Genomic DNA, 26,696 nt, shown 5'->3' on the forward strand with positions numbered 1-26,696 from the left:
GTTACGCTGAAGACATATTGCACATAGGTAATATTGCACATTTTTCAAAAATTCTGTTATTGCACATATTTACATATCTTTCACACAGTTTGTATAAATTTTAAACGATGTATTTTGCTTTCCACTTTCTACAACTCAGATGTTTAGATAAAGCTGGATCACTTGAAGCTTTCAAATCATCAGAGTAACCTGAGAAAACAGAAAACAAAACAAAAGCCTTCTCCAAATACATTAACTGCAGCAGGAAAGTGAAAAGCATTTTTTTAAAGTGGGGAAAAGAGCAGTAGCCAGATATTATTTACAAAAAAGGAAAGAAAATAAAAGTGTGTAATTTAAACACTGACACAGACAAGAAAAAGGAAGTACGTCATTGGAATCAGGTTACATATTGATTATTTTGTGTGTATTTTCTGTCCTGCTGCAGTTAGTCTTTAACGTAAACGCTTTTGCTTTCGGTATTAAGACTGTAACTGACATCGAACGCAGTTTATTTTATTTAAATGGGTTTCTTTATTGTTATGATGTTTTTTGTTTGAATACTTTTCCTATAGATACTTATTGAAAGGCAAAAGACTTTTATTATGAAAATTGTGACAGAGAGTGATGCAGGACGAGGGGATATTTTTATCAATAAATGAACACAATGAGTAATACTATGGTATTACCGTGAAAGGTTTAGCTCTGTTTCACGTGGAAGACGACGTTCAACACCTAGAACCCGAGACAGAAGTAAAGGCAGGTATCCACCATGTCAATGTGTCAATGGCTTTCTGCTAATGTCAGACATGCGCACTGAACACACTCTCCGCCGTATATTGACAAGACACGCCCCTTTCTGCTCATTGGTTACACGTTTGTTTTGTTTGTTGGCCTGACGCAGTTTTCTGAAGCAGTTTTCAAACATCGTGCACCGCACCTTTAATGATCAGTTAGATGATAAGTTCATTTCATTGGTTCTGTACATGTACTGTAAACAGGTTGAGTCTAAACCAATTTAATCTAATCTAAGTGCAGTACTGTATTGTGCTAATCCACTTCCTTTCCTGCATCCAGTCAGACCTTGTTGATTAATTAGTGGTGCTTGTGAAGCAAAGCACACTATTACTGTCTCATGTGCTTATTATTATTATTACTATTATTATTATTATTATTATTATTATTATTATTATTATTATTATTATGTAAAAAAAATTGTCTCATAACTAGTCCTGCACCGTTGCCCCACGAATGTAGACCCATGAATAAGGTATCATATCATGCTGAAAAGTAGAGTTATGACTTTTTTCTGATACAGAAGCTCAAATTGGCCAAAATTTCCATTGATGTCAATCGAAAAATTCCCACGATCATAACTCGTGAATCTTTTGAGCAAAATCCACCAAGCTCAGCAGATTCCTTCAGGCTGCTCAGAATGATGGAGATTTTTTTTTGGAACTGAATCACTGAAATGCCAATTTTCATGTTTTCCAGAAACTCAGAACTTACACAAACATCAAGCAAACTAAAATAACACACTGACACATCTGCTTTTTATGTGGTGCAAACAGGAACTGGGTGATGTAACCAAATAGGTGATTAAAACACCAAGGATGGCACCATCTGGTAACTTGGAGTGTGATTATTGTTTGATGCTCGATTATAAACAGATTGAAAGTTTTGTCAGTTGGAGAAAAATTTCATCATAACAGTTACAGAAACTATGATTCCCTTCCAAGGTCTTATAAAAAGTTTATGTGAGACAAAGAAATGTGGATTAAATAATAAATCACTTCATTGTGGTTTCTTAGATGTTCTGACATGTTAAGGTAATTAACCTGTGCTGTATATTCTTGATTACATTATGTAGGTTATTAACTGTGTATGTAGATTAGAGTATTATAGCTTTATAATTACTGTATGTGTTAATGCTTTATTTTAAGGTTTCTTTAACTCTTTAATGAAAGCTCGATTCTGAACATTTTCTGTCGTGCGAAATCCTCATTGGGTGTGAACACATTAACTGAACAATGTTAACATGACCGACTTTTTTCATGTAAGTGAAATCCGCTTGTGTTTTATTATAGCAATGGGGTTAAACATGGTTTATTCATGTTAGTTAACTTTAGTTAAAGGAAACTTTTTGGAAATAATAACCATAAATATACAGTAAATAATGAATGATTTTTTTTTATCAAACTCTACGCACTGGTTATTAGCAAACATAAAGTCACCTAATAAAATAAATGAAAAAAGATAAACGACATCTAATGATACAAATGGTTGATAAAGATTTATGAGCTGAATCACAAAATATTTTTCATTTTATCAGGTTAATTCCTGAGATATCTTTGTTTTTTTTTTTTATCCTCAAGAAGAACAGCATGTCAGACCTGCACCTGTTGTTGAAGTTGGCGGTGAGGGAGGAGAACCCTTCGATTTTAATGGCACTGGAAATGGAAGCATGCTGAAAACGATCCAGGTTTGGGAAGGTGATTGCCAGATAAAAGCCATGAAGGTGTGGCTTACTGATGACCGGTTCGAGCAGTTTGGTGATCCTGCTGGGAATCTGAAAGAGTTTACATTTGGAAATAGAGAGTATTTCAGCTCCCTCTCACTTTTTCCAAATCAAGATGGTTCACGTCTGGGTGCAATCAAATTCGAGACGTGTCAGTCCCGAGAGTTCTATGCAGCCATGATAAATTTTACACTGCAACCAGAAGTTAAAGTTGATGTTGCCTCTGGGATCTGCATGGGGATCAAAGGACGTTCAGGTTTGGATATCGATCGCTTAGGCTTCATGTTCAAGTCTGTTTAGTCTGCTCAGATTCAATGAATCAAACAAAATGCTTGGTGCAGCCTAAGAAGCTTTGAATTCAATTCTATAATGATTTTAGCCACAAAATGTGTACTCATAATTGATAGTTTAATAATCAATGTTACAGATGTATGGGACGTATTTAGTGTATCATGTATCACTGTACTCAGTATCTCAGTAAAGTTCTTGCTGACTGGAGCTGTGTGTGGAACACTGGAGTCCAGCTGTGACTTATATGATCTTGCATCTTCATGATTATCCTGCATTATCCTGGTAGAATGGGTGATTTTTTTTTAGTTGATTTTTTTTCCTAACCTTTAAACCAATAAAAAAAATGTGATTTGAATTATTCTGCTTGTCTTCCAATGGTGCAAAACCACATGTTTTGATTAATAAATAAATCTTTACAAAACATTTGGAGTAAAAAAATAAAACATCTCATTTCATGTTTTTTTATATTTACTTTGACTGTAGCTTTGTGTAATATCTGGACTTGATTCTTTTCCTTTCACATATTCAGAAGATTATAATCTGTTATAATTTCCAATAAAATGAGTCTCAATTGAAACTAAGCTTCAATTTGTTTGTTTACTCGTTTGTTTACTCTATATGTTGGAGTAAACAAACTCTCATACACTACTTGAGCAAATTTAAACTCATTAATGTTATTATTTTGACTTAAGTACATTTTGTCTATACTTCTACACTTTCTCCACTTTGGCCATAACATCTACTACATAACACACTGTTCCATAACGTACACATGTCAATATTAGTGACACATGTTACTGGTAGCTACTTAACCTTCTCTAAGTTCTCTGTAGCTGTCTAATATACAGTACAGGACACCTGGACATCACAGCCATGTGATTAAAATTAGATTGATTAAAAAATAATGTGTGTGTTCAACTAAACTCACTGTTTTGCTTCCGTTACCTTTTTTTTAGACCATATATTTTAGCATGCGCCTCATAATACGGTGCGCCTTATGTATGGGTTAAGTACAGAAATAGATCCCGTAACTGAGACTGCGCCTTATAATCCGGTGCGCCTTATGGTGCGGAAAATACTGTAATGTTAACAATGACTGGTTTTATTTTATTTAATGTCATTGAATTCCGCTGGTATTTTATTATAGTAATGGGCTTAAATATGGTTTATTCATCTCACTGCTGATCTTACCAATGTTGTGTATCCCACTATTCCTGATGTGATACCTAAAGTGGCTGTTGGAGAAATTAAATCCATGTCCTACCAGAATCAAGATATGAATTAACTATTGGTGTTGACGGTACATATGCTTCAGGGACCAGTACAGAGAAAAAGGAGCTCACTGTGTTCATCAGTTTTGCTGGAACACTTTGGGGACATACTGTACACATGGCTGTGATGTCCAGGTGTCCTGTACTGTATATTAAACAGCTACAGAGAACCTGGAGAAGGTTAAGTAGCTACCAGTAACATGTGTCACTAATATTGACATGTGTATGTTATGGAACAGTGTGTTATGTACAGTAGTAGATGTTATGGCCAAAGTGGACAAAGTCTAAAGGAATAGATAATAATTATAGTGGAGAAAGTGTAGAAGTATAAAAAAAAATTACTTAAGTCAAAATAATAATATGAATTAGTTTAAAAGTGCTCAAGTAGTGTATGAGTGTTTGTTTACTCCAACACATAGAAACATTTTACAGGGAAGACTGGGACTTGTGGTAGTGCTCAGGAAGAATCTAGAATAATACATAATTATGGAAAAAAAAAACAAGTCAGAAGCTTAGTTTCAATTAAGACTGTTTTTATTGATGGAAATTATAACAGATTATAATCTGAAAATGTCAAAAGATTTTGATCTTTTTGGGTCACTTTGGGTGAGATTATAGAAACGGTGGGATACACCACATTGGTAAGCTAAGCAGCAGATTTCTTCTTGAGCATTATGAAGCCGAAGCGATCAATGTCAGCCCCAGAACATCCTTGGATTCCAGGGCATTTCCCAGATTCAACATCAACTACTACTTCTGGTTGCAGTTTGTCACTTGTCACGCATGCATAGAACTCCCGGGAGTTGCTTGTCTTGAATTTGATGGCACCCAGATGTGTACCATCTTGATTTGGCCAAAGTGAAAGGGAGGCGAATATCTCATCATCATCAAATGCAAACTCTTCCAGATTCCCAGCAGATTCACCAAACTCTTTGGACCGGTCATCAGTAAGCCACACCGCCACGCTGTTTATCTGAGAATCACCTTCCCAAACCTGGATCTTTTTCAACAAGGATCCTTTATCCATGCCATTAAAATAGAAATGTTGTCCTCCCTTTCCACCAACTTCAACAACACTGGTCGCCATGTTCTTAACCTTAAAAAGACAAACATTTCAAGATGGATGAAAATAGTTCTTCTGATAAATAGGCATGTTTAAGATGAATTGTAGTTAAGATAATAAAATGCCTGAAGCATGAGCTACTGCTGATATTATTTGCTGATTCAGCTCATTAAGCTTCATAAAACAACTGTATTATTAGATGACTTTATGTATGCTAATGGCCAGATTAATGTTTTACAAAAGGATGCCATCCTCTGTGTTCTAATAATCTGTTCGAATTCATCACCCACTTCCTGTTAGCACCATATAAAAAGCACACGGGCTAGCATGTCAGTGTGAAACTTTAGACATGTGTAAGTTCTGAGTTGTGTTATTGTGGAAAGCTTTATAGTGTATGATGCTGTCTTGCCTTTATGTATTTGCCAAGTCTTTAAATGTTTTCTATCTGTCTTTGATACGTGGTGTTTAAAGTGTGTTTCCTCTCCTCATGTCAACTCTTACTGTATGGAACCTCACTCTGTGTCTGAGACCCCTATGTTACACCATCACTAACATTTAACTTTGGGATCAACAGACTTGTTTTTTTTTTGTTTTTTTTTGTTTTTTAACAGAAGTGGATGTTAACTGACATAATTCAGAACTCTGAGACCCTAAGATTTTATTGACATCATCATGTACAGAGTTGAGTTATGGACGCCTTGTGAGAATTTAATACTGAAATTATTCATTTAATATTTCAAATTAATTTCAAATTATTTATCATAAATCAGTATTCAGTATAAAATATAAACTAATAAACAAGGTGTAATGTGATAAAGTGGAGTCCTACAGAGCTTTATGTCTCTTATGCCACATCAATTTACTTTACCAGTACTAACACATTTTATTTATTAATGATTAATGCACTGACAAACCACACTGTAATAGAAAATGATCAGAATTAAGTTTTCATAATATGAGTTAAACATTATCATATACAGTAACTATAATGCTGTAATACTATAATCTACATACACAGTAATCTACATACACAGTTAATAACCTACATAATGTAATCAAGAATAAAATGCACACTTACAAGTAACTGATGAAGCAGGTAGCAAAAAATGCCTTCTTTAAAAGACGTCTTGTGAAGGATGCAAGTTTGTGGATGAGACAGAAGCTTCGTGCTCTCGTATTTATACCAGATAAAAAGGGTGGTCCTGGACCTTACATCACACTTCCAAGTAATGTGTGTGTGTGTGTGTGTGTGTGTGTTTGTGTGTCCATGCTGTTATTTGGAAATCAGATTTCACAAGCTTTTCACCCCTCAGCGATTAATTTCCTTAAACTATCAGAAAGCACAATAATGTGGTTTAATATTTACTGAACATTCTTTGTGTCACTCAACCTCGTGATGACATCTTAACACTGAATCATGGTTTCTGTAACAGATACAGTTAAATTTTTCTCCAAACCACAAAACTTTCATTCTGTTTATAATAAAGCATCAAAAATCTACATTGTCTTCTCTATTGCATTAGACAGAAGCTCTATAGGCTTTAGATCGGGGTTTTGGGAATGTTCTATGAAAAAGCATCTGGTCTGCATAGGATCATTATCCTGCTTAAAAAAAAATTACATTTCATCAATAAAACACAACCTGACCAACACCAATGTAGTAACAAAAAGATCCAGCCATGTTCATATGTGTAATTTAAAGTACCCTAAAGTAAAGAGAGTTACAGGTCATATTCCATCAAAGTGACAGTTTTATTACCCCACTATATGTCTCTCAGATCTCAGCAGTAGATATCACAGCTGTCATTATCGATAAGAAAATAGGTCAAAGTTTTTAGAGATTAGTTTTTTAATTATGATTAATTAATTAATTAATTAATTAATTAATTGTTTAATTTATTTATTTATTTGAAATTAGTTGTTGAAATGAATAAAAGTCAAAGGTTATACCTTTGATCTGGCATATGTATGTTTTTGTTCCAAATGAGCTAGGAGCGATGTATTTAAAACTCACTTGTTTTGATCTGGGGGTGGTTTGTGATAGGGTTACCCCTCCCCTCCGAATGAATGTTTGTGACTTAGCAAAAATACTGCACTGAAGGGTTACCCCTCCCCTCCGAATGAATGTTTGTGACTTAGCAAAAACGCACACAAACATCCCTGAGTGGACGCGCCCACCACGTGAGTTGTATCTGTTTTCAAGTAGATAGGAGAAAAGTATTTAAAACTCTCATGTTTTGATCCGGGGGGTGGTTTGTGATAGGGTTACCCCTCCCCTCCGAATGAATGTTTGTGACTCAGCAAAAATACTGCACTGAAGGGTTACCCCTCCCCTCAGAATGAATGTTTGTGACTTAGCAAAAACGCACACACACGTCCCTGAGCGGACGCGCCCACCACGTGAGTTGTATCTGTTTTCAAGTAGATAGGAGAAAAGTACTTAAAACTCACATGTTTCATCCGGGGCTGTATAAGAAATTAATAAAGAAATGAATTAGGAAATTAATGAAGGTCAAACCATTGATCTGGCATATGTGTTCCACCAAAACTGATGAACACAGTGAGCTCCATTTTCTCTGTACTGGTCCCTGAAGCATATCTACCCTCAACACCAATAGTTAATTCATATCTTGATTTCCCCTCTGCAAAAATTGAATTCCTGCATTTACTCCCAGGCTGAATGTAAATTCCACTTTTTCCTTAACAGACCAGGAGGATTTTTGGATTATTTTAATTTTGTATTCTTGAGTTACAGAAGTGTTGTTCTGGTAGGACTGGTTCATGGAACTGGCTTTGTACACAGGAGCATTGAGATGCAGGAACAGGTATAAGCCTCTTAGTTACAGTGAAATGAAATCTTACATGTTATAGACAACAGTTTACCTTCAGTTTTGCTGGAACACTTTTGGGACATACTGTACACATGGCTGTGATGTCCAGGTGTCCTGCACTGTACATTAAACAGCTACAGAGAACTTGGATAAGGTTAAGTACTGTAGCTACCAGTAACATGTGTCACTAATATTGACATGTGTATGTTATGGAAGAGTGTGTTACAGTATGTAGTAGATGTTATGGCCAAAGTCTAAACCAGGGGTCGGCAACCAGCGGCTCTGGAGCCGCAAGTGGCTCTTTCATCCCTCAGCTGCGGCTCCCTGTAGATTTGGAAAATACATATTTAATTTATTTTATTTTAGTTAGTTAGTTTTTAAAAAAATGTAATTCTAAATACTAAGATTATGATGCTCTTGTAACATTAAAATAAACCGTGTTCAATTTTTTTGTCGCTCAAAATATGCGTCATAACTGCCGACTTGCAAAATCCGACACACAGAAGCAGACGCATTTTTGGTTTGCTGCAGCCGGCAAGTTAAAATTTTGATGTCATACAGGGCTCTCAAGTGTCACGCATTGGGAGTGACAGTCACGTATTTCGGTCTTTTATCACGCTCTCCCACCACACATTGTATTTCTCACACAGAAAAACTATTTTGACTATTTATCATATATTTAATATGCCGCAGTGCCCAAAATGTATCAGTCAGCACCGCTGTCTCTATGGAACCAGGCAGGAATCAAGTGCGTCTCAGTTCTTAGTTGAGCATGACACTTATCAGCCAATCAAAAAAAGAGGCTACATGATAGCCAATCAGAAAAATCTGGGACAGATTTAACGCAACAACTACTGAAAAAAATTGGAGTTGCGGTGTGGGTGTGTGTGTGTGTGTGTGTGTGTGTGTGTGTGTGTGTGTGTATGGGGGGGGTTGGATATGTCACGACTGCAAAGTCTCCAAAACTTGAGAGCCCTGGTCATGAATACGAAGAGGACTCAATTAGACAATGAACATTTTATTTGAAAGTAACCTTCAACCCAGCATCTTTTTTTGTTAAGGTTAGTTCAAACTGTTCAAAATATTTTTGTTTGCTTGCAGCAATAAAATTTCGTTTGCTCTGTAGCAGTTCATTGATTTCATAAATGCAACACACTACAGTTTTTCTATACTTTCCATAAAGGTAAAAAATGATATATGCAGCGTTATCTTCATTTTAGATGTCAAAAGATGTTAGATGTTTTGTGGATCCGTGTTTTTTTTTCTGTCGGAAACGGGTCCAAATGGCTCTTTGAGTGTTTAAGGTTGCCGATACCTGGTCTAAAGGAATAGATAATAAAGTGTATAAGTATAAAAAAAGTGTAGAATGTGTATAAGTATATATATTTTTTTTTTTACTTAAGTCAAAATAATATCATTAATTTGTTTAAAAATGCTCAAGAAGTGTATTAGTGTTTATTTACTCCAGCATATAAAAACATTTTACTGGGAAGACTGGGACTTGAAGCAGACCTTTTGATGGTTTTAAATTTCGAATAGGAAAACTGTTTAGTGGTACTGCTCAGGAAGAATCTAGAATAATACATAATTATAGAAAAAAATGAATCAGAACATTGGATTCAATTGAGACTAATTTTATTGATGGAAATTATAGCAGATTATAATCTTCTGAAGAGAAGAAAGAATCAAATTGTGACACAAAGCTACAGTCAAATATATTTTTGAATATAAACGTGAATTTAAATGTTTTATTTATTACTCTAAATGTTTTATAAAGATTTATTGTATTAATCAAAAAAATTTGGTTTTGCACCATTGGTAGACCAGCGGAATAAATCAAATCACTGTTTTCATTGGTTTACAGATTTTGAAAAAATCAACTAAAAAAGTCACCCATTCCACCAAATGCAGGATAAACATGAAGATGCAAGATCATATAAGTCACAGCTGGACTCCAGTGTTCCACACACACAGCTCCAGTCTGCAAGAACTTTACTGAGATACTGAGTACAGTGATACATAATGCACTAAATACGTCCCATACATCTGTAACATTGATTATTAAACATTATCAAATATGAGAACACATTTTGTAGTTAAAATATTTATAGAATTGAATTCAAAGCTTGTTAGGCTGCACCAAGCATTTTGTTTGAGTCATTCACAACCACGTTTCCATCAGATTATGGAACTCTTGATTCACTGGCGTTATTGACCAACAATATGGATAATCAGACTCAATAAATGCAGTGAGAACTAATGATAAGAAAATAAGACAAATGCAAAATACAAAGGACATTATTATTATTGAACAGAAATACAAACAGAAATACAAATAAATCACATGTATCATTAACAGAACTTACTTCAACAGGAGAACTTTATCTTGTACCTGATGTCTCTTTCTATCAAAGTTGTTGCTTGAAAAACAAAAACTTTCCCTGTTTCAGCATGTGCCTGGCAGCACCTTCTTCCTGCATTACTCTCTGTCACAATTTTCATAATAAAAGTCTTTTGCCTTTCAATCAGTTTCTACAGGAAAATAATTCAAACAAAAAACATCATAACAATAAAGAAACCCATTTAAATAAAATAAACTACGTTCGATGTCAGTTACAGTCTTAATACCGAAAGAAAATGCGTTCATGTTAAAGACTAACTGCAGGACAGAAAATACACACAAAATAATCAATATGTTACCTGACTCCAGTGACATACTTCATTTTTCTTGCCTGTGTCAGTGTTTAAATTACATACTTTTATTTTATTTCCTTTTTCGTAAATAATATCTGGCTACTGCTCTTTCCCCCACTTTAAAAAAAAATACTTTTCACTTTCCTGCTGCAGTTAATCTCACTGTAGGAGATTTTCAAATATTCTGATTATCATCTTCAGTCAAACCCAAGAAATGACAAGACCGAGGATTTTCATTCATTTTTTTAGACGTGTTCACAACTAATGGCATCTTTTTGCTGGACCCAAAGTTTTAGTGATACAGTGTTAAGAAATTGAGTGAAAAGGAACTTAGTGAATAGGTTTAATCAAGTTAAAGTGAAACTTAATTACAATAGTGATAAAGAGCACATCCGGCCATGTAGACATTGTGCTTCACCAGAGGTTTTCCTGTGTTATCCTTGTTAAGACACGGTTCACTGGGACGCTCTGGTTCGGGAAGCATCTAGAACAGTCCACGAGTCAAAGCATTAGTTTCAATTGAGAAGGGTTTTAGTGATTGAAATCCTAACAGATTATAATCTCCCTGATAAGTAAAAAAAAATTAAATACAAATCTTACAGCAAAAAAATGAAATGTTTTGTAAAGAATGTTTTATTAATCAAAGTTGTGGGTCGCTGACTACAAATATGAGTACACACATTGTAGAAACACAGAGAACTCTGAGAAATAGATAAGAGTAGGTAATATTTGTCACTGATATTGACATAAATACGGTGTGGAACACTGTGTTACACTTTATGGTCAAAGTAGACAAAATGTTCAAAAGTAACATTTCATAATTTACATTAATAATTTTAAATATGCTGAAGTAGTGTAAACGCCCCCACCCCACCCCCCACCCCCACCCCATATAAAATGTGGTTTACATTTTCTGGTTGAAATATTTATAGAATGTAATTTAAATCTTGTTAGACTGCTAAAATCTTTTTACTTTCATTAACAATCACTTTTACATCAGAGTAAGCGACACCCTTGTAGATTCCATCGGTATTATAGTGAAAGTGAAAGTGAAAGTGACATATGGCTAAGTATGGTGACCCATACTCAGAATTCGTTCTCTGCATTTAACCCATCTAAAGTGCACACACACAGCAGTGAACACACACACCGTGAACACACACACCGTAAACACACACCCGGAGCAGTGGGCAGCCATTTATGCTGCGCAGCCCGGGGAGCAGTCGTGGCCGGCCTGAGACTTTAGGGTTAGGAGTCAAACTCTCTAACCATTAAGGCCATGACTTCCCCCCAGCACAATGTCATTACAGCAGGTAATCTTGATGATGCCATAAAGCTTGACTTTAGCTTCACTAATTATGATGCGCACATTCACAGTTTTACGTGGAGGAACTTTAAGAGGAAATGAGATGCTCTCTGTTTTCTCTTTAGTGGTCTCTGAAGCATATGCACCCTCAACTCCAACTTTAAATTAATATGCATTACTGCCTTTCACAAGCATTGGAATTCCTGCTTCTATGTTCAGGTTGACTGATCATTCTAATCTGACATTAACAGACCAGGAGGATTTTTGTATGATTGTTTTTGGAGGTCTCAATTGTGTAGTCTTGAGGTACAGAAGTGTTGTTCTTGTATGACATGGATTTATTTACTTCTTCAGACACTTTGGGTTTCATACACAGAGTTTTGGTGTTATACACAACAGTGGAAAGCTCAGCAGACTTGATGGTGTTGATGAACATAAAGCCTAAGGAAAATAAAAGTTTCTTTTCTTTTCCTTGGATTCCCACACAGACCCCAGAAGCCACATCCACATCAACTACACCTTCTGGTTCCAGTTGCTTGATTTTCATTCCTGCATAGAACTCGCGGGGGTGATTTGTCTGGAATTTGATTAGACCCAGACATTTTGTCCTGTTATCTGCAGGATAATCAGAATAACATTTTATCCTGTTATCTGGCCAAAGTTAAAGGGAGGTGAAATGCTCTCCATCTTTAAATGTAAACTTAGACCGATGCCCACTAGATTCACCATACTGTTTTGACTTTCCATCAGTAAGCCACACCTTAATGCCTTTCACCTTCCTGTCACTGACCCAAACATAGATCTTTCTCAAGATGCTTCCAGATTTACTTTCAAAACGAAATGCTGTTCCTTCATTCCCTCAAACTTCAAAGTTTCTGCCAGGTACGACATGGTCTTGCTCTATACCTTCAGACAATCAATCAAAACAGACAATCAAACATTTAAAATTAAAATTAAAAATTATAGGAATTAAAAATTTAAAATGGAAATCAATACTTCTGAAGAATTTTGGTTATGATAATAAAATGCCAGAAGAATGAATGACTGCTGATATTCATCGTTATCAGCCAATTGTATTGTTAAATGAAGTTTTCCATCCATCCATCCATCCATCTTCTACCGCTTAAATGAAGTTTTATTTATTCATTTTTTATTATAAGATGAATTTATCTTTGCTAATGGCCAGTTCATAAGAGAGGAAAACATGCTGCCGAGCTGTGTGTTGTTAATAGAAATTGTAGGAGTGGAGTAACTAACATACCACATGTATCTGTTTTATATACAATAAAGAAACAAAGTGAAATTAATGCAGCAAAAAGAGAAAAACGAAATAAAAGACAACAAAGACAGAAAGCAAGGAAGAAGGAAGCTATGAAAATCAAACTAGAGGAAATGGGGAAACTGTTGAATGAAATAAAGGAATTGAATGTATCTGATTAAATTGTGAGGAAGAGATCCAGAAGGAAGCTGGTTCAACAAAAGGACGAACAGACACTGTACCTAGACAGTTGGATAAAGACCCATTTTGCTGATTATAGAATTGCTATAAGTTTTCTTTTCAACTTTATAGAATGATAAGTTTTCTTTACCATTTATATGAACTTATGTAATCTTTTGTATACTCAAGAAATGATATAATGTTCGGCAGCAGGTTTAAATGTCAAGACAGTGAGTGACATTGAAATCTTGATCTGAAATCACAAGGTTTCATAATATGTAACCAGAGCTTTAGCACACACACAGAAAGCAACGGCAAATATGTTTGAGAAGCCTGACAGGATGGTGTTGGGAGGCAAGCTTAGTGTGTTATACTCAGTTATTGCTAATAGTGTGTGCATCAGAGAACAAACACAAGCTTACACTTGGAGAGTATTTTACTTTACATATATTACACACATTTATCTGTATTACATTACTTTTAATAAAAACAAGGCCTCCCATTGTGAGGACCCTGAAAAGACAAGAAGGTCTAATTCTGACTCCTTTATCTAAAGATTCAAACAATAGATTAGGTTGAAGAACTTGTAGATGATCCTTTGTTAGAAGACCGAGGGACTTTGAAGGACACCTGCTTTCAAGGTAAGACCAACTCTGATAGTTGATCTTGTGTTTGCAAAACTAACCCTCGCAAACTAGGACACATTCCTTAGTGAGATTGTGGAAGGATTTCCTACACAATCCGAAAACAAGTGTCACTAAGGGACACGTACGTCAGTATAAATTACTTCAGTGGGCATGAGCATGTGTGCTTAATAAAAAGCTGGAAAGTGAAAGTAAATTAAAGCTCTGTTGTTAGGGAGTCTGTTAAAAAGGCATGTTTAAAACCAGTCATTCATTATTTATACATGGTTATGCTTTACAATAAGTTTTCCTTAATTTACATTAACTAACATCCATCCTTCCATCCATTTTCAACCGCTTATCCGGGGCCGGGTCGCGGGGGCAGCAGTCTAAGCAGGGACGCCCAGACTTCCTTCTCCCCAGACACTTCCTCCAGCTCTTCCGGGGGAATACCGAGGCGTTCCCAGGCCAGCCGAGAGACATAGTCCCTCCAGCGTGTCCTAGGTCTTCCCCGGGGCCTCCTCCCGGTTGGACATGCCCGGAACACCTCCCCAGGGAGGCGTCCAGGAGGCATCCGAAACAGATGCCCGAGCCACCTTAGCTGACTCCTCTCGATGTGGAGGAGCAGCGGCTCTACTCTGAGCTCCTCCCGGGTGACCGAGCTCCTCACCTTGTCTCTAAGGGAGCGCCCAGCCACCTTGCGGAGGAAACTCATTTCGGCCGCCTGTATCCGGGATCTTGTCCTTTCGGTCATGACCCAAAGCTCATGACCATAGGTGAGGGTAGGAACGTAGATCGACTGGTAAATAGAGAGCTTCGCCTTGCGGCTCAGCTCCTTCTTCACCACAACAGACCGGTACATCGACCGCATCACTGCAGAAGATGCACCGATCCGCCTGTCGATCTCCCGCCCCATCCCTCCCTCACTCGTGAACAAGACCCCAAGATACTTAAACTCCTCCACCTGAGGCAGGAGCTCCCCACCAACCTGAAGGGGGCAAGCCACCCTTTTCCGGTTGAGAACCATGGCCTCGGACTTGGAGGTGCTGATTCTCATCCCCGCCGCTTCACACTCGGCTGCAAACCGTCCCAGTGCACGCTGAAGGTCCTGATTTGAGGAAGCCAACAGGACAACATCGTCTGCAAAAAGCATAGACAAAATCCTGTGGTCCCCAAACCGGACTCCCTCCGGCCCCCGACTGCGCCTAGAAATCCTGTCCATATAGATAATGAACAGGACCTGTGAAAAAGGGCAGCCCTACCGGAGTCCAACATGCACCGGGAACAAGTCTGACTTACTGCCGGCAATGCGAACCAAACTCCTGCTCCGGTCATATAGGGACCGGACAGCCCTTAGCAGAGGGCCCCGGACCCCATACTCCCAGAGCACCCCCCACAGGTCACCACGAGGGACACAGTCGAATGCCTTCTCCAGATCCACAAAGCACATGTGGACTGGTTGGGCAAACTCCCATGAACCCTCCAGCAACCTGGCGAGGCTATAGAGATGGTCCAGTGTTCCACGACCGGGACGAAACCCGCATTGTTCCTCCTGAATCCGAGGTTCGACTATCGGCCGAATTCTCCTCTCCAGTACCCTGGCATAGACTTTTCCGGGGAGGCTGAGGAGTGTGATCCCCTGTAGTTGGAACACACCCTCCGGTCCCCCTTCTTAAACAGAGGGACCACCACCCCAGTCTGCCAGTCCAGAGGCACTGTCCCCAGCCTCCATGCGACGTTGCAGAGGCGCGTCAACCAAGACAGCCCCACAACATCCAGAGACTTGAGGTACTCAGGGCGGATCTCATCCACCCCCGGTGCCTTGCCACTGAGGAGCTTCTCAACTACCTCAGTGACCTCAGCTTGGGGGATCGACGAGTCCACAACTGAGCCCTCAGCCTCTGCTTCCTCAATGGAAGACATGTCGGTGGGGTTGAGGAGAACCTCGAAGTACTCCTTCCACCGTCTGAGGATGTCCCCAGTCGAAGTCAGCAGATTCCCACTCCCACTGTAAACAGTGTGAGCAGGGCACTGCTTCCCCCTCCTGAGGCGCCGGACGGTTTGCCAGAATTTCTTCGAGGCCAACCGATAGTCCTTCTCCATGGCCTCACCAAACTCCTCCCAGACCCGAGTTTTTGCCTCCGCAACCACCCGGGCTGAAGCTTGCTTGGCCCTCCGGTACCTATCAGCTGCCTCCGGAGTCCCCCGAGCCAACCAGGCTCGATAGGACTCCTTCTTCAGCTTGACGGCATCCCTTACTTCCGGGGTCCACCACCGGGTTCGGGGATTGCCGCCACGACAGGCACCGGAGACCTTACGGCCACAGCTCCGAGTGGCTGCGTCGACAATGGAGGCGGAGAACATGGTCCACTCGGACTCAATGTCTCCAACCTCCCTCGGGATCTGGTTGAAGCTCTGCCGGAGGTGGGAGTTGAAGTTCTCTCTGACTGGAGATCTCCAGGTGGTGATCAGTTGACAGCTCCGCCCCTCTCTTCACCCGAGTGTCCAAGACATACGGCCGGAGGTCAGATGAAACAACCACAAAGTCGATCATCGACCTCCGACCTACGGTGTCCTGGTACCATGTGTACTGATGGACACCCTTATGCTTGAACATGGTGTTCGTTATGGACAAACTATGACTAGCACAGAAGTCCAATAACAGAACACCACTCGAGTTCAGGTCGGGGGGGCCGTTCCTCCCAATCACACCCCTCCAGGTGTCACTGCCGCTGCCCACATGAGCGTTGAAGTCCCCCAGTAGAACAATGGAGTCCCCGGTTGGAGCACTTTCCAGCACCCCTTCCAGAGACGCCAAGAAGGTCGGGTACTCTACACTGCCATTTGGCCCGTAAGCACAAATAACAGTGAGAGACCTATCCCCGACCCGCAGGCGCAGGGAAACGACCCTCTCGTTCACCGGGGTGAACTCCAACACATGGTTGCTGAGCTGGGGGGCTATGAGCAAGCCCACACCAGCCCGCCGCCTCTCACCACGGGCAACTCCAGAGTAGTAGAGAGTCCAGCCTCTCTCAAGGAGTTGGGTTCCAGAGCCCAAGCTGTGTGTGGAGGCGAGCCCAACTATCTCTAGTCGGTATCTCTCAACCTCCCGCACCAGCTCAGGCTCCTTTCCCCCCAGCGAGGTGACATTCCATGTCCCTAGAGCCAGATTCCGTGTCCGGTTATTGGGTCGCCGAGGCCCCCGCCTTCGACTGCCACCCAATCCACATTGCACCAGCCCCTTACGGTCCCTCCTGCAGGTGGTGGGCCCACAGGAGATCGGCCCCACGTCGCTCCTTCGGGCTGAGCCCGGCCGGGCCCCGTGGGGTAAGACCCGGCCAGCAGGCGCTCGCATGCGAGCCCCAACCCCGGGCCTGGCTCCAGAGTGGGGCCCCGGTTGCGCCATACCGGGCGACGTCACGGACCTTGTTTTTAAACCACACATAAGGGGTATTTGAACCGCTCTTGGTCTGGCCTGTCACCCAGGACCTGTTTGCCTTGGGAGACCCTACCAGGGGCAGAAAGCCCCAGACAACATAGCTCCTAGGATCATTCAGGCACGCAAACCCCTCCACCACAATAAGGTGGCGGTTCGAATAGGGGATTAACTAACATGAATATACCATATGCAAATTTCTCATATCAGTATTCAAACTAAGACTTGAATTAAGTATTGAATTAAGACTTTTGTAACGCAACAACCAATATAAAAAAGCATATCCTGGGCTGGTTCACCATCATCCTTGTTCACCCACAGAGAAAACCACTGGAGCTGCGAGCATCACTTTCATGATCTTTCAAGTCATGATCTCCTGTTTTAATGTTACATCAAATTCACAACTTGTTTGACACAAACAATGACATTTTGACTGCTGTTAGAGACATTTCCCAGATAATCAGCATTAGTTTTTCATGAGTGTCTGTAACTTGAAATAGTGTATGAGTGTTTGTTTACTTCAGCAATGTAGCAGAAAAACTGTTTAAGGGCAATATGGAATTCACAGTGAGCCTGAAAGTAAGTGCAGGAATTCCATGTCTTGCAGTGGGGAAAACAACATATGAATTAAAAATTGGAGTTGAGGATACATATGCTTCAGACATCAGCACAGAGAAAATGGAGCTCTTCTCATTTCCTGTTAAAGTTCCTGCAGGTAAAACCGTGGATGTGCGCGTCACACTTGGCCAGGCTACAGTTGACCTCCCATTCACTGGCATCATGAAGATTACCTGCTATAATGGCAGTGTGCTGGAGTATAAAACCAGTGGAACCTACAAGGGTGTCACTTACTCTGATGGAAAAGTGGTTGTGAATGAATCAAACAAAAAGCTTGGTGCAGCCTAACAAGCTTTGAATTCAATTATATAAATATTTTAACTACAAAATGTGTACTCATATTTGATAATGTTAAATAATCAGTGTTACAGACGTACAGTATGGAACGTATTTAGTGCATTATGTATCACTGTACTCAGTATCTCAGTAAAGTTCTTGCTGACTGGAGCTGTGTGTGGAACACTGGAGTCCAGCTGTGACTTATATGATCTTGCATCTTCATGTTTATCCTGCATTTGGTGGAATGGGTGATTTTTTTAGTTGATTTTTTTTCCTAATCTGTAAACCAATAAAAAAATTTGATATTCTGCTGGTCTTCCAATGGTGCAAAGCCACATTTTTTGAATATAGTTCGGTTTTATTACCCTGTTGTCAAAGCATATGGATGTGACCAGAGATTGGGAGGAAAAAAATCAACCAAAAGAATCACCCATTCCGAGTCGGGGCTCTTTATAGGACACTCGAGATCTTCCACTCCAACCTCCAACACATCATGGAGATCTTCATGGAACTGGCTTTGTACACAGGAGCATTGAGATGCTCAATTATAGTGGAAAAAGTGTAGAAATATAGAAAAAATGTACTTAAGTCAAAATAATAATATGAATTAATTTAAAGGTGCTAAAATAGTGTATGTGTTTGTTTACTCCAAGATATAGTAACATTTTACTGGGAAGACTGGGATTTGTGGTAGTGAATCTAGAATAATACATAATAATGAAAAAACAAGTCGGAAGCTTAGTTTCAAGTGAGACTGATTTTATTGATGGAAATTATAACAGATTATAATCTGAAAATGTCAAAAGATTAGTCACTTTGGGTGAGACTATAGAAACGGTGGGATACACCACATTGGTAAGCTAAGCACATGTCTTTTTGACAACAGTGAAGCCGAAGCGATCAATGTCAGATCCAGAACGTCCTTCGATTCCTACGCATTTCCCAGATTCAACATCAACTTTTACTTCTTCTTTCAGCAGACCACTTGTCACGCATGCATAGAACTCCCGCAAGCTGCTGGTCTTGAATTTGATGGCACCCAGATGTGTACCATCTTGATTTGGCCAAAGTGAAAGGGAGGCGAATCTCTCATCTTTGTCAAATGTAAACTCTTGCAGAATCCCATCAGGAAGACCACACAGTTTGAACTGGTCATTAGTAAGCCACACCTTCACGGCTTTTATCTGCAAATCACCTTCCCAAACCTGGATCTTTTTCAACAAGGATCCAGTTTCTATACCATTAAAATTGAATGGTTTTCCTCCCATTCCACCAACTTCAACAATACTGGTCATCTTGTTCTTAACCTTAAAAAGACAAACATTTCAAGATGGATGAAAATAGTTCTTCTGATAAATAGGCATGTTTAAGATGAATTGTAGTTAAGATAATAAAATGCCTGAAGCATGAGCTACTGCTGATATTTGCTAATTCAGCTCATTAAGCTTCATTAAACAACTGTATTATTAGATGTCTTTATGTATGCTAATGGCCAGATTAATGTTTTACAAAAGGATGCCATCCTCTGTGTTCTAATAACCTCTTCGATTACATCACCCACTTCCTGTTATACAGTAAAAAGCACATGGGCTAGCATGTCAGTGTGAAACTTTAGACATGTGTAAGTTCTGTGTTGTGTTTGTAAGGACTCTGCCCGGACTCTGGCCACGTGCATCTGTTATTGTTTCTCATCACGTGTCTGTCCCGCCTTCGTCTGCTCCTCCCTGTCATCACACCTGATCCTTATTGTGTCATTGTCTTCTTTTATTTAACTGTGCCGCGTTGCTTCGTGCAGCGCGGCATCTACTGTGATTTGTCCTGTCTAGTCTGCGTCCTGTTTCATGTTTTCAGTTATTAAACCCTATTTTGATTTATGCTATCCTGCGTTTGGGTCCGCTCTGTTTCCCGTCGTTACAGTGTTATTGTGGAAAGCTTTATAGTGTATGGCACTGTCTTGCCTTTATGTATTTGGCAAGTCTTTAAATGTTTTCTATCTGTCTTTGATACGTGGTGTTTAAAGTGTGTTTCCTTTCCGCATGTCAACTCTTACTGTCATGTGTAACGAGCCGCCGGACGAGCGTCGCCATAGAGACGCGTCCCCGGAGTACTAGCGCGCTCCGGACTACACTTCCCATCAGCCACCGTTCCTCGCCCCTGTAATGAGGAGGCGGCATACGGCTGTGGATCCATGTGCAGCAGAAAGTGTTTTAATAGAAAGCACTTGCAGGGTCGTACAGGCAGAGATCAGAACGGGCAAAACTGTAATCAGAGACAGAAGGCAGAATCGGAATCAGGGACAGGCAGTAAGGTCAGGGCAGGCGGCAAACAATCAGAAATATCGAGAGGCAAAAACAGAACAGAAAACCAAAGAATCGAACACGGGAAACGCTCAGAATCACTGTACAAAGACAAGTCGAGACCTCGCACAGGTAAGCAGTTCTGGCGTGAATATATGTGAATGGGGAATGAGAAACAGCTGGTGCGGCAATCAGGAAGAACGGTGGCTGATGGGAAGTGTAGTCCGGAGCGCGCTAGTACTCCGGGGACGCGTCTCTATGGCGACGCTCGTCCGGCGGCTCGTTACACATGACAGAAAGGAGTCTGTCGGAATTCGTGGATCTCTCTATCCAACTGGATAATCTGATGCGCTCTCGCCGGGCGCGAGCCGCTCCGCGCACCGTCACACGTCCTGCACGCGCCGAATACACTGAACCCATGCAGGTCGACTACACGCACCTCACGCCGGAGGAACGAGATCGTCGCTTCCGTCTCCGTCTCTGCCTTTACTGTGGAGAACCGGGGCACCGACTGCCGACCTGTCCAACCAGACCTCAGCGCGGACGTTCCTACCCGGTGAGTCGACACTCTGTCACCCCGCTATCTCCGAGCTGCGCCAAAATCGGTGTACGGCTCAGAATTCGGGGGGAGAATGTGGAGATCGGTGCTCTGATCGACTCGGGCGCAGCCGGTAATTTTATGTCTTGGGACTTCGTTCACGCCCATAACGTTCCTGTGATCCCCTCTGTGTTTCCCTTAGCAGTGGAGGCGATAGACGGACGACCGCTGGGAGAGGGGCGCGTTACACACCTCACGAGGAGGCTCGGCATGCAGGTGGGGGACCAACACCAAGAGCGACTCTCCTTCCACGTCATCCACTCCCCACGGCACGCTCTCATCCTCGGCCTACCATGGCTTCGACTCCACGACCCAACCATTTCCTGGTCGGAGCTGCGCATAACCAGATGGGGCAGAGCATGTGCCGCACACCGCCGGAGCCCAGCGAAACCATGTCAAATCAACACCACAGACACCACACCCATCTCCACCGATACCCCTAATCTCCCCGACGAATACCTGGATCTCGCAGAGGCATTCAGTAAAGCCAAGGCCACGGAACTACCTCCTCATCGCGCCTGTGACTGCACCATTGACCTGCTACCCGGGGTAACACCGCCTAGAGGGAGAATCTTCCCACTCTCACAGACGGAGTCCACGGCCATGAATGTTTACATCCAGGAAGAACTCAAGAAGGGGTTCATTCGTCCTTCCGTGTCACCAGCATCGTCGGGGTTCTTCTTCGTCAAGAAGAAGGACGGGGGGCTTCGCCCATGCATTGACTACCGAGCCCTCAACGACCTCACAGTGAAGTTCCGGTACCCTCTGCCGCTCGTGCCGTCAGCTCTGGAGCAACTCCGCTGCGCGCGGTACTTCACTAAGCTTGACCTCCGCTGCGCATACAACCTCATCCGCATCAGACCAGGAGATGAGTGGAAAACTGCCTTCTCGACTCAATCCGGCCACTACGAATATTCGGTCATGCCGTTCGGCCTAGCGAACAGCCCAGCGGTCTTTCAGTCTTTCATAAACGATGTGTTCCGGGATATGCTCGACCGCTGCGTGATCGTCTACATCGACGACATTCTCATCTATTCAGAGAGCAAAGAGGGACACATCCAACACGTGAGGGCGGTGCTGCAACGCCTCATCCAGCATCGCTTGTACGCCAAAGCAGAGAAGTGCGAGTTTCATCAGACCGCGACATCTTTCCTTGGGTACGTCATTTCAGCAGACGGAGTCGCTATGGATGACACGAAGGTGCAAGCAGTGCTACGATGGCCCAAACCACGGACCGTCAAAGAGCTACAACGCTTCCTGGGGTTCGCGAACTTCTATCGTCGCTTTATTCGTGGCTTCAGCATCATCGCTGCGCCCCTCACCTCGATGACACGACAGGCTTCTACTCAGCTCACCTGGTCGCCAGAGGCACACAAGGCGTTCAACCGACTAAAGGAGAGCTTCACCACAGCCCCGATCCTCCACCACCCTGACCCGAACCGACCATTCATCGTCGAAGTGGACGCCTCCAACACAGGAATCGGCGCTGTTCTCTCTCAACGACAGGGACTCGCCGATAAAATGTTTCCATGTGCCTATTTCTCCCGCAAACTATCCCCGGCAGAGCGGAACTACGACGTAGGAGATCGTGAACTCCTAGCCATGAAAGCAGCACTGGAGGAGTGGCGGCATTGGTTGGAGGGCGCACGGCATCCTTTTACCGTTCTCACCGATCACCGTAATCTGGAGTACCTACGTTCCGCCAAACGCATGAACCCACGCCAAGCTCGATGGACCATGTTCTTTACTCGGTTCCAATTCACCGTGACGTACAGACCAGGGAGCAAGAACATCAAAGCCGACGCCTTGTCACGCCTTCACCGGGAACCAGACTCGCACACGCCCCCCGAGCCGATCCTTCCTGAGACTCGCATCATAGCACCCATCCAGTGGGACATCATGACCGAGATCGCCAGCGCCAACGCCGAAACACAGCCCCCGAGCGAGTGTCCCACCGGGAAAACCTTCGTACCGGACCACCTGCGCGCTCCGCTCCTCAACCTGCTGCATGCGAGCCCAGCCTCCGGGCACCCCGGCATAACCGCGACAACCCATCTGGTCCAGAACGAGTTCTGGTGGCCGTCTCTGGCCGCAGACACACGCGAGCATGTCCACGGCTGCGTGGTGTGCCACGCCACCAAAACCTCTCACCAATTACCCACGGGCTTACTACTTCCTCTACCAGTCCCACAACGTCCCTGGGCACACATTGCTGTGGACTTTATCACAGATCTGCCTCGCTCCGACAACTACACCACCATTCTGACCGTGATCGACCGATTCTCGAAAGCCTGCCGACTGATCCCATTGACCAAGCTTCCCTCCGCCTTCGAAACTGCGGAGCTGCTTTGCAACCACGTGTTCCGTTTTTATGGTCTTCCAGAAGACATCGTCTCGGACAGAGGCCCTCAGTTTACCTCACGGGTCTGGAAAGCCTTCTTCGGGCGGTTAAACGTCAATATCAGTCTCACTTCGGGGTACCACCCACAGTCCAATGGTCAGACGGAACGCCTCAACCAGGAAATCATCCGCTTCCTCCGCACTTATTGTCACCACAACCAGGACGAGTGGAGCCGGTACCTGATGTGGGCCGAATACGCTCAGAACTCTCTCATCAAACCCGCCACGGGTCTGACACCCTTTCAGTGCATCCTCGGCTTCCAGCCCCCCTTATTCCCCTGGTCCGACACGCCCACCGACCTGCCGGCCGTTGATGACTGGTTTCATCGGAGCGGAGAGACGTGGACCAAGGCTCACCGGCAGCTACGGAGAGCCGTCAGGGTGCAGAAGACCCAGGCGGACAAACACCGCAGAGCACATCCCGAGTACCAACCCGGCCAGTGGGTTTGGCTTTCGACTCGCGACATCCGTCTCCGCCTACCCTGCCGCAAGCTCAGTCCCCGGTACGTGGGTCCGTTCCGTATCCTCAGGCGCATTAACCCCGTCTCGTACCGCCTCTCACTGCCGGCCGCCTACCGCATTTCCCCGACCTTCCACGTTTCGCTACTGAAACCGGCCGACGAGCCGAGAGGAGGTCCGGATCCTCCCGCGGATCTGCCCGCGCCACCGCCGCTGATGATCGACGGCGGGGAGTCCTACCTAGTCCGCGAGCTGCTCGACTCCAGACGTCGGCAGGGCCTCTTGGAATACCTGGTCGACTGGGAGGGCTTCGGTCCGGAGGAGCGCTCATGGGTGAAGGCAGGGGACATCCTGGATCCGTCCCTCACGACCGAATTTCACCAGCGGCACCCAGGGAGGCCGGCACCCCGTCCTCGGGGCCGGCCCCGGCGTAGAATCCGTCCTCGCGTCAGGAGCCGCTCGCAGGGGGGGGGCTCTGTCATGTGTAATGAGCCGCCGGACGAGCGTCGCCATAGAGACGCGTCCCCGGAGTACTAGCGCGCTCCGGACTACACTTCCCATCAGCCACCGTTCTTCCTGATTGCCGCACCAGCTGTTTCTCATTCCCCATTCACATATATTCACGCCAGAACTGCTTACCTGTGCGAGGTCTCGACTTGTCTTTGTACAGTGATTCTGAGCGTTTCCCGTGTTCGATTCTTTGGTTTTCTGTTCTGTTTTTGCCTCTCGATATTTCTGATTGTTTGCCGCCTGCCCTGACCTTACTGCCTGTCCCTGATTCCGATTCTGCCTTCTGTCTCTGATTACAGTTTTGCCCGTTCTGATCTCTGCCTGTACGACCCTGCAAGTGCTTTCTATTAAAACACTTTCTGCTGCACATGGATCCACAGCCGTATGCCGCCTCCTCATTACACTTACTGTATGGAACCTCACTCTGTGTCTGAGACCCCTAGGTTACACCATCACTAACATTTAACTTTGGGATCAACAGACTTGTTTTATTATTATTATTATTATTATTATTATTATTAACACAGAAGTGGATGTTAACTGGCATAATTCAGAACTCTGAGACCCTAAGATTTTATTGACATCATCATGTACAGAGTTGAGTTATGGACGCCTTGTGAGAATTTTATACTGAAATTTCATAAATCAGTATTCAGTATAAAATATAAACTAATAAACAAAGTGTAATGTGATAAAGTGGAGTCCTACAGAGCTTTATGTCTCTTATGCCACACCAATTTACTTTACCAGTACTAACACATTTTATTTATTAATGATTAATGCACTGACAAACCACACTGTAATAGAAAATGATCAGAATTAAGCTTTCATAATATGAGTTAAACATTATCATATACAGTAACTATAAAGCTGTAATACTATAATCTACATACACAGTTAATAACCTACATAATGTAATCAAGAATAAACTGCACACTTACAAGGAACTGATGAAGCAGGTAGCAAAAAATGCCTTCTTTAAAAGACGTCTTGTGAAGGATGCAAGTTTGTGGATGAGACAGAAGCTTCGTGTTCTCATATTTATACCAAATAAAGAGGGTGGTCCTGGACCATACACCACACTTCCAAGTAATAAGTGTGTGTGTGTGTGTGTGTGTGTGTGTCTGTGTCTGTGTCTGTGTGTGTGTGTTTGTGTGTCTACGCTGTTATTTGGAAATCAGATTTCAAAAGCTTTTCACCCCTCAGTGATTAATTTCCTTAAACTGTCAGAAAGCACAATAATGTGGTTTATTATTTACTGAACATTCCTTTGTGTCACTCAACCTCATGATGACATTTTAACACTGAATCATGGTTTCTGTAACAGATACAGTTAATTTTTTCTCCAAACCACAAAACTTTCATCCTATTTATAATAAAGCATCAAAAAATCTACAATGTCTTCTCTATTGCATTAGATAGAAGCTCTATAGGCTTTAGATCAGGGTTTTGGGAATGTTCTATCAAAAAGCATCTGGTCTGCATTGGATCATTATCCTGCTTTAAAAAATCACATTTCATCAATAAAACACAACCTGACCAACACCGATGTAGTAACAAAAAGATCCAGCCATCCAGCACTGTCTCTTTATGTCGATAGATTAATTAGTTCTGTGTTGTCTCATGTAGGTCGGTGTGTTTATGTAGCACCAGGGTCCTGGGTGATGTCAATAAAATCTTAGTGTCTCCACTTCTGTGTTAATAAATAAATAAATAAAAACAAGTCTGTTGATCCCAAAGTTAAATGTTAGTGATGGTGTAACATAGGGGTCTCAGACACAGAGTGAGGTTCCATACAGTAAGAGTTGACATGAGGAGAGGAAACACACTTTAAACACCACGTATCAAAGACGGATAGAAAACATTTAAAGAGTCTGTGTTGTACTGGGTGCTGTCATAGTTATCAAGTCCATGTCCTACAAGAACATCACTACTGAAACACGAGAATACAAACTTTAGATATCCAGAAAAAATCACCCAAACATCCTCCTGGGCTCTTACCAGCAAACTGAAATTCACATTCACATGAGTCCTTCACAATGATCCAATGCAGACCAGATGCTTTTTGATAGAGCCTACAGAGCTTCT

The 26,696-nt window shown here is 42.4% G+C and overlaps 3 protein-coding genes across 7 annotated transcripts in view; 2 read left to right on the top strand and 1 right to left on the bottom strand.

The window, feature by feature from the left end:
* LOC132861387 (aerolysin-like protein) overlaps nucleotides 1-26,696 on the top strand; it is a 168,120-nt gene that overhangs the window by 70,958 nt on the left and 70,466 nt on the right. The window lies entirely within an intron of this gene.
* Nucleotides 1,628-18,435, top strand: LOC132860796 (aerolysin-like protein). The gene is made up of 4 exons (XM_060892042.1): nucleotides 1,628-2,032; nucleotides 2,352-2,784; nucleotides 3,959-4,069; nucleotides 17,972-18,435. Exons 2-4 carry the CDS (start codon nucleotides 2,441-2,443, stop codon nucleotides 18,351-18,353), a joined length of 837 nt encoding a protein of 278 aa, XP_060748025.1. The 5' UTR covers nucleotides 1,628-2,032; nucleotides 2,352-2,440; the 3' UTR covers nucleotides 18,354-18,435.
* On the bottom strand, nucleotides 4,573-25,694 carry LOC132861392 (aerolysin-like protein). 2 transcript variants are annotated; one of them, XM_060892899.1, is made up of 2 exons: nucleotides 25,550-25,694; nucleotides 4,573-5,152 (listed from the first exon to the last, which is right to left on the bottom strand). In XM_060892899.1, the coding sequence occupies exon 2, from the start codon at nucleotides 5,141-5,143 to the stop codon at nucleotides 4,703-4,705; it is 441 nt and encodes a 146-aa protein (XP_060748882.1). In that variant the 5' UTR covers nucleotides 5,144-5,152; nucleotides 25,550-25,694; the 3' UTR covers nucleotides 4,573-4,702. The 2 variants fall into 2 exon arrangements, with proteins under 2 accessions (XP_060748882.1, XP_060748881.1); XM_060892898.1 differs by lacking the exon at nucleotides 25,550-25,694 and adding an exon at nucleotides 6,198-6,353.

The sequence above is a fragment of the Tachysurus vachellii genome, chromosome 18 (assembly GCF_030014155.1).
Source record: "Tachysurus vachellii isolate PV-2020 chromosome 18, HZAU_Pvac_v1, whole genome shotgun sequence".
Lineage (NCBI taxonomy): Eukaryota > Metazoa > Chordata > Actinopteri > Siluriformes > Bagridae > Tachysurus > Tachysurus vachellii.